The sequence below is a fragment of the Ursus americanus genome, chromosome 14, assembly GCF_024610735.1.
Source record: "Ursus americanus isolate L20-20 chromosome 14, mUrsAme1.1.p, whole genome shotgun sequence".
Lineage (NCBI taxonomy): Eukaryota > Metazoa > Chordata > Mammalia > Carnivora > Ursidae > Ursus > Ursus americanus.
Window position 1 is genome coordinate 37,216,311 of NC_142140.1, and position 8,477 is coordinate 37,224,787.

Genomic DNA, 8,477 nt, shown 5'->3' on the forward strand with positions numbered 1-8,477 from the left:
ATTTATTATTACAAACAAGATTTTTCTGTAAAAAATGTGTGTTCTATCTCAGTTGATACCGACATGAGAGGATGCTGGAGGCACTTGGTGAAGTAAAGAAAATTGGGCTGAAGCTCTTGCCTGCTTTGGGGTAGAAGCAATAGATACTGATTTGCTCGGAATAGTCCACAATGTAAACATCTTTAAGAACGATTTTATTTTTATATATTTGAGAGAGAGTCAGAGCAAGAGATATCACAGAGAGAAAGGGAGAGAGAGAAGCAGACTCCCTGCTGAGCAGAGAGCCCTACACGGGACTTGATCCTATGACCCCGAAATCATGACATAAGCCAAAAGCAGACCCTTAACCAACTGAGCCACCCCGGTGCCCCAAATGCAAAATTTAAAGTGTAAGTGTTAAAATGAATCTAAGTGTAAGTACTAGAAGAAAAGGAATAGGTGTATAACTTCTATATAAATTAGAAATTAAGTTCAGTAAAAACAAATCTCAAACGTGATGAGATAAACAAACTAGAGATTTGTTTTTGCATCACATAAATCTGAGCGTGGACAGTCTGGCCTGGTGTGGCAGTTCATGGAACAAAGCTACTATATTCTCATTTGCTCTTCCTCACTATCTTAGTGATGTGAGCCTTGTCCTCAGGCTCTCAAAATGGTTACCAGAGTGCTGGCTATCATATTTACTTTTCAGGGAAGAAGAGGGTGGAGGTAAAATGACAAAAAGGACCCATTTGCATTCTTAAAGAGCTTTCCCAAAAGAACCACCCTGAGACATCTCATTGGCCAGTGAGTATCATATGACTGCTCCTGCTGCAAGGGAGCCTGAGAAATGTCATTTACTTAAGTGAACATGTCACCGACCCCAATGAAATCACAGTTCTGTAGGGTGTGGATATGGTTGAGCAACTCATAATCTCTGCCACAATTTCTAAAACGGTAGAAGGGAAAAAACTCACCAACCTCAAAATTCACTGAAAACTCAATGTGACAAAAAAATAGGAAGCGAAAAACAGACCACAAGAAAAAAATGATAGATTTAAAGCACAAAATAAGATGGCAGGAAGTCCATAGATATTAGGAATCAATAAATGTGAATTAGTGATATCCACCTATAAAAATGCTCTCTTGGGATGGCTTGGTGGTGCAGTCAGTTAAGTGTCTGACTCTCAGTTTTGGCTCAGGTCGTGATCTCAGGGTTGTAGTGTCCAGCCCTGAGTTGGGCTCCATGCTCAGTGGGGAGTCTGCTTGAGACTCTCTCTCTCTGCCCCTACCCCCCACTCTCTCTCTTTAAAATAAATAAATACAACTTTAAAATTTTTTTCAAAAAATACTCTTCTACTGAGTTAAATAGATCTTGCTTTTGGTAGACATGGAGATGAACTACACAGACTCCCCTTTAAGGAAGAACCTATTACCTCGGCTCCTGGGAGTCTGATAGCAGCTGTCAGCCCCTTCAGGGACTGCTCCAGCTGCAAAGAGCCTACCTTGCCCAAAGTCAAGCCCTTCCGATACCACCCACAATGACTGATACCAGTGGCTGTCTAAAGACCTGGCCATTTGGACTCAATGTGGGGCCATTTTGCTGGGCCATTTCAGCAGCAGAACTTCCTGTGGTGCTTGCTCAGGCTTCCAGCTGAATTGCTGAATCTTCTCCCTCGACCCAATCCTGCTTTCTTCCCTTTCTTCCCATAAGTGTCAATCCCAAGGGCATTCCCTAAAAAACATCCTGAACACCAAACTCTATCCCCTTTCCTGGAGAACCCAAACTGCAACAGTAGACACCAGAGCTTGTCTGAGAAAGCAGATAATAAGATGGGGCTCTGAAGGGGGATCTTTCACTTCATCATCACCTGGCTGGCAACGAGGATCCCAAACACTAGTGGTAAGCACAGCACAGACAGCCCCTGCACAGGGTGGCGGTTTAAATGGTAACTCTTTCAAGGGTGAATGAGATTGTATATAAGAGGCAGGAAACGCACTAGCTGGTGTGACACAGAGGCATTTGGAAAGTATAGAGGAACTGGGGCTGCTGGCTGGCTCAGTCGGCAGAGCGTGGGACTCTCGATCTTGGTGTTGTGAGTTCGAGTCCCATGATGGGTGTAGAGATTATTTAAAAAAAATAAAATCTTTTTAAAAAGTATGAAAAAAATAAAAAAGAGAGAAGTATGGAGGAATTAACTATAAAAGATTGGGTGACTATTTCTAGGCTCTATGAAGCTCTAGAAAAAGACAACAAAAGGCTGAGAACAAGTAACAGGAAATTAAAAGGTAAGTGTACAAGCCAGAGGGCCTTCTCGATGGCATATAAAGACCCTCCCATCTGTAATGAAAGGGCTGAAAAGGCTGAGGGCCAGGCTCAGGACTTAATCATCAGAGTGGCCAACCTCTTAAGAAGATTAAATTCTCCATCAGGATAGTGTGATCTGCCAAGATCAGGGCAGGAGAAAGAATGGAACCCTGAAACAAGGGATGGGATCATTTGGGTTGACGGTCCCCCAAATCTTGAATTTTCAAATTCCCCGGAACCCTGTGAGTCTGAAGACATGTGACACTCCTCCTTAACCTCACAGATAGCAGTGATAACAGAAAGTGGGAAACTGAAGGAGCAAACTACATGGGCGGGTAGCCTCAACTCTTGGGGAACCCACCACCATCCTGCCACCATCCCCTCTCAGCGCATACTCATGTGGGATTATAGGGAACCCCTTGGGACCAGCTGACATAAGGAAAACACCTAAGCCTGATTTATAGCTTGTTAAGCTTAGTATGTATATGTCATCCCAAAATGACAGCTGAGCTACAGCCTCAATCAAGGGTAGCCTTGAAAGACACTGAGTGGTGAGGAAAAGTCCTCTCAACGGGCAGAGTTTCAGGCTGTACATCCACTTTGTGTGGCAAGAGAAGTGGCCTAAGACAAAATGTATATGGACTTTTCAGCAGTGCTGAATGGCTTCCTGGTCAGTTTCCTATCAACACAAAGACTGGAACATCAGAGAAGTCTGGGCTGGAAGCAGATAGCTGGACATATGGGAGTGTGAGCATAGTGAACATCTTTGTATTGCACCAGGAAACATCCATCACAGAAAACGCACTAAACAGTGCAGGAGATGAAATGACTGGGCTGGTTGATGTCAGCCAGCTCCTGTCACTCACTCTAGTACTGGAACCATGGGTTCTGGTCATGGAGGCAGAGAAAGCGGCAATATATGGACCCAACAGCGCAGGCTCCAAGTTAGCAAGGTTTATGTAGCTGCAGCTACTGCTGTGTTCAATCCATGAAGCTGCTGTGTGCTTGGTAAGTCAGAGTATGCAGCTTCTGTTTCTGACAAAAATTCACAGAACTGATGATCGTTAAGTCAACAATGGCAAGTGAAGCTTACCATTGACATTACTGCTTCACCGACACAATAGATGAGAGTATTTTCTGTAAAGTACCTATTGGTGAATAATATAATGAGTAACCAAAGGCTGCAAGCACTTTATATTTTTATAAACTTTGCAAATTTGTTCAACTAAAACTTTTTGTGGCTTTCTTCACACATGTTTTCACCAGGTCAGTTTTATCACATCCTAGCAGATTCCACTTCATGTGGTTTTGAATTACTGTTTTTTCAACTTCTTCAGCAAATATTCTCAACCGTATTTGTTTCATGTAGACTATTCATACAGCTGAAATCTTCAGGCCCTTTCAAACCTGGCAGTCACCCTTTCCATGAACAACAGCTGAGCTGTATTTGTAACATCTGCCAGCTCATCAAGAGCCAAGGAAAAACCACTTGATATCATTTGCCTTGTTTTAAATTGACGATTGGTTTTGTTCCCAGTGTCTTGAACTCTTGGAGCAGCTTTTCCCGTCAAAAGGCTAATAGTGTTAAGTTTATTTTTGTCACAATTTTTTTCCAGCTGCTGCAATTAAACATGATCTAATTAGCTCACCACTAATAAACACCTTTTCTTGCTTGGCTAACAAATGAGCAATCTGCAAACTAACGTTGCTTGCAGCTTCATTTTCGCTTTTTATTTTTGTAAAGAAATCCTGCTGTGATTAGATACTCCATTTGAAATTTCTAAATTTTATGATCATTGCTTTCTTGTGAGTTAGGAGTACTGTGGATTGCTTTGTCTGGTGATGTAGATATATCATACTGTATTGCTTTAGCACAGCTGTAATGCTTTGCTATTGTCTTAAAAATGTGATATTTAAAGTCTACTTTCCTTTTCCTTTCTTGTTTGACATGATGCATATGTATGTATTGGTGATTAAAAAAAAAGTCAGAGTGCAGCGATACATGGGGCACTAAACACTGTTTAGTTACAACAGGACCACTGCAATTTGTTGTGTGTTGAGCAGCAGTGGGAAGTGTGGGAAGGCCACATACTGTCCCTGTCACAACTACTCAAATCTGTCATTGCAGTGTCAATGTGGCTACAGGCAACATTTAAACAAATAAGTGTGCTTGTGTTCCAATATAATTTTATTTATGGATACAAATTCGCATTCATATAATTTTCATGTGTCATGAGATTTTTTTGTTTGTTTCTTTCAACCACTGAAAAATGTAAAAACCATTCTTTGCAGGATGTATAAAAACAGTCAGTGGGGGGCTCCTGGGTGGCTCTGTCGGTTAAGCACATGCCTTCGGCTCAGGTCATATTCCTGGAGTCCTGGGATTGAGTCCCACGCCATGCTCCCTGCTCAGTGGAGAGTCTGCTTCTCCCTCTGCCCTTCACCCCACTCATGCTCTCACTCTCTCTCTCAAATAAATAAATAAAATCTTAAAACAAAAAAACAGGCAGTGGGCTGGATTTAACCTGCCAACATAGTTTGCCAACCCAAGCTCCAAATCGATGCCCATTACATGGTGCTGTGTCCCTAATAAGTAGAATGTATGTGTCTCAGAATCCATGTGGCAGTGGTAATGCATCTGTGAGCACCCCTTCCAGTTATACATGTGGAAATTTGGGCTTTGTGTCCCTGCAGGCTCCATCTGACTGGAGGTTCTAGTTTCTAGGGAGGAAGGCAGTCATCAAAGGTCATAGTAAGAGTCTCATTAAACTTAAAGCTATGGCTGAGACTCAGTCACTTCAGAATCTTGCCAAGAGACAACCAGGTAATGAAAGGAGTCACCATACTGGCAGGGATAATTAACCCTGGTCATCAGGAGAAGGTGAGGGGGCTGCTGCCAAACTATGTAGGCAGGGAAGACTATGGGTACTGCTTGGGTGATTCACTGGAAGATCTGTTGGTGCTTTGCTGCCCAGGTGTGATGGTAGATGGACACAGTCATGGCGTGAGAAGTATGGTAACTAGAGAATCAAATACCTCAGGCATGAGGGGCTGGATAACTACTCCCCCTAGTCAAACTGCCTAGACCAGCAGAAATGCTAGTCAAAAGTGAGGGGAATCTAGAAAGGGTGGTAGAAGATGGGGGAAAGGAGTGTGTATCTTCTCTACATCCCTCTAGAGCCCCACACTGTCTCCCCATATTGCAAATGCACTCCTCAGTGACCTCTGGGCCTATGACCCTGAGAGAGAACCAGGTCCTCACAATAACCACATGGGTCATCAGAGGCCAGGAGCAGGCAGAAGTGGGGCCCTTCTTGTGTAGTGGTTGTCCCTCACCCATCTCCTGGCTATGACCTTGAGGCTCTCAGGGAAAGAGGAAGGCAGGAGAGTACTTGAGGCCTTTGAGACTGAGATGAAGTCCCTGGCTGGTCCTGGGGGATTCATGAATTTTCTGGTCTGTATGGGTTCTGCTTTCCCAAGGGCCTGATAACTAGATGACCTAAAGTTAGGCCACAGGAGGTTTAGCCACAATGAAGGAGTTTATCCTGTTCCCCCGATTCTGCTGTCTTCATCAGAGATGTTTATTGCTAATCTTTATGTATATCTTCCTAATCCTCACCCCTTTAAAAATAATGCTTTTACAACACATGTGTATAAATATATACTTAGAGTTCGTCTTGATTTGATGATTGCTAATCTCATACATCTTTCTATATCAGTATGTAGCACACTCATTCTGTTATTTGGAATATCATTGAATGAACTAAATGAACTAAAATCATTGAACTAAAATCAATGAACTAAAATCCATTTAATAAGTACCATCCAGGCTTTAATGAGCATTATGATACATTTTTTATCAATGGGTTGGTATTTGAGGTGTTCTTCTTTGTAGCCAGAACTCTGGCCATTCTGGTAGGAAAGAAAGGGCAGGTCTTCTAGGTTTTTCTTAGAAAGGGACTCAACTGCTGATAGCCATCCTGGTGCCTGAGTCATAGGTGCCCTTATGACATCATATCTCTCACCCTTCCTCCACTTCTGCTGCCAGTGTGTGGCTGGAGGAGTACAGACCTGAGAGTGATGGGACCATCTTGCCCCTAACCATGGGTAATTTAGTAAAGAGCAGACCTGAGGGGGATTTGACCATCCAGCACAAGTCACAGACATTTAATGTTTTGTAAGAGATAGTCATATCCATCCAAGCTTTCTGGGGAGGCAGTAAATTTCCCATAGATACCTCTGGATGGGACACCCCCCTCCCCTTGTCATGTCCGAGGTCCTGGGAAAGGCCAGGAAGCTATGTGGTTGACTTGGCACCTAGTGATGAGGAGAGCATGCTTATTTTCTCCAATGTTTTTCTCTCTCCACTCTGATTACAGGACAGCAAATTTTCCAAGTTATAGTCAAAGATGATGAAGTCACACTGGTAGAGCAGAGCAAAGGGGAGAAGGAGAAGTAACTCTTCCCCTGACGATCCCACCCATACCACTGCTACTACCCTCCCCACTCCTCCATGGGTAGATGGTTCCAGGCTCTACTATGTTGGGGAGAGCCTTGACTTGTGACCCTTGGGGTCTAGTAGAGTACTCCAAAAGTCTGTGACCATGTAATTTGTTGTCTAAAGAGAGATGCTTCAGTGAGTGAAAGGGGCACTTATCAACATTGCTCCAGGACAGCAGGCATAAACCCAGCATGCCAGGCAAATGGAGATGAATAGTCACCATACACAGAGCTAGAATGAACACGGATTGACTCCTCTTTGGCTATCCTTTCCCCCCATTTCCACCTTAGGCTGAGATGTGGGTCTGGCCAAGATGTGTGGATTGTGACAAGGAGGTGGGCAAAGAGTATGAACTCAGACTACACAAGGTTGGGAGCTACAAGGTGGGGACTGCGTTTAGGGAATGCAAAAGGTAGAGCTACAGGAAGATTGGATCTAGAAATGTGTGTGTACATGTGTATCTTTGTACTGATGAATGTGTTAATTGGTGTTTAAGCTCTTAATAAAGTGGATAAGGCAGAAGAATCTTTTAATACTTTGGTGAGGCAGAGGGGAGACAGTAGGTTGTGAGTGTAACCTGAACTCAGAGGTGAGAGGGCCGGGGGAGAACAGATGCCACTTCTCCAACAGAGGGGAGGAGTCTGAAGGATGAGCCATGGATCTTAGGTAAATGGTCAGGTCCAGGTGAAACTTGAATCTCTTTCACCTCTAGAGCATGGTGTTCTTGCTCTAGACTAGCCAACGAGGTCCACGCAAAACTGGGTGATACTGCCAAGTGCAGATGGAGACCCTGAGACTCAGAGGGCAAGATGGTGTGTCCATGCCCATTAATCAGAGAGTGGCAGATGCAGGACACTTACTTGGTCTCCTGGGTCCTGCTGTTGCCCAAAATGGCTCTGCTGAATGTCAGAGGAAGGGATGATTGTTGATAGAGATCAGGGCTTTATCCTGGCACACGTTAGGGCTGAAATGTGTGAGTTTCTTAAGTGTCCCATTTTTTCTTGCAAGGCCCCCAAATAAAGATCACCAGGAAACAGGAAGCGGCCATGTTCATCCAGGCGTGGTGGCGGGGCACCCTAGTACGCCGAACACTGTTGCACGCAGCACTCAGAGCATGTATCATTCAGCGCTGGTGGAAGCAGATGCTGGTGAAGCTGCTGGAGAGGAAGAGGAAACTGGCCCTAGATTTCTATGTTCATCAAGAATGGGCAGTGGTCAAGCTGCAATCGTGGGTCCGCATGTGGCGCATACGCCTTCGTTACTGCCGTTTGCTCCATGCTGTCCGCATTATTCAAATCTATTGGCGCTGGCATAATTGCCGCACCCGTGGCTTTATTCAGGGCCATTACATCTTCAAAGAAAGCCAACTGAATCTTCAACTTGAAATCTCTTTAGGCACACAAGCTTGTAGAGTGCAACAGTGCATACCCCTTCCAATAAAGGAATGATCAGGTCTGCTCTATGTGTCCCCCGCTCTCTCTGTAAGATTTCAAAGAGGTCATTGAGCTAATGATGGCATCTCATAAATCAGTTCTGGGGAAGTGGCAGGGTTTGTCTGAGGTCCAGAGTGGAGAAGGATTCTGAGAGTCCAGTGCTGGATGAATAGGACCTTTGAACAGATGGATTAGCAATGTCTGCCATGGGCAGGAGAGTTGGGGCTTCAGGGCCCCCAAGTTGCCCAACTCCAGG

At 44.3% G+C, this 8,477-nt stretch overlaps 1 protein-coding gene across 1 annotated transcript; it reads left to right on the forward strand.

The window, feature by feature from the left end:
* The first annotated feature begins 5,065 nt into the window (after window positions 1–5,065).
* IQCF5 (IQ motif containing F5) lies at window positions 5,066–8,236 on the forward strand. Its single transcript, XM_045807139.1, has 2 exons — window positions 5,066–5,111; window positions 7,797–8,236. Exons 1-2 carry the CDS (start codon window positions 5,066–5,068, stop codon window positions 8,234–8,236), a joined length of 486 nt encoding a protein of 161 aa, XP_045663095.1.
* Window positions 8,237–8,477: the final 241 nt, after the last annotated feature.

Excerpts from the sequence above, each read along its gene's own strand:
- IQCF5 (XM_045807139.1), top strand. The coding sequence starts at position 5,066 with ATGGCTGAGACTCAGTCACTTCAGAATCTTGCCAAGAGACAACCAG. Across the intron at positions 5,112-7,796 it reads TCTTGCCAAGAGACAACCAG|GCCCCCAAATAAAGATCACC; the intron begins GTAATGAAAGGA and ends TTTTCTTGCAAG.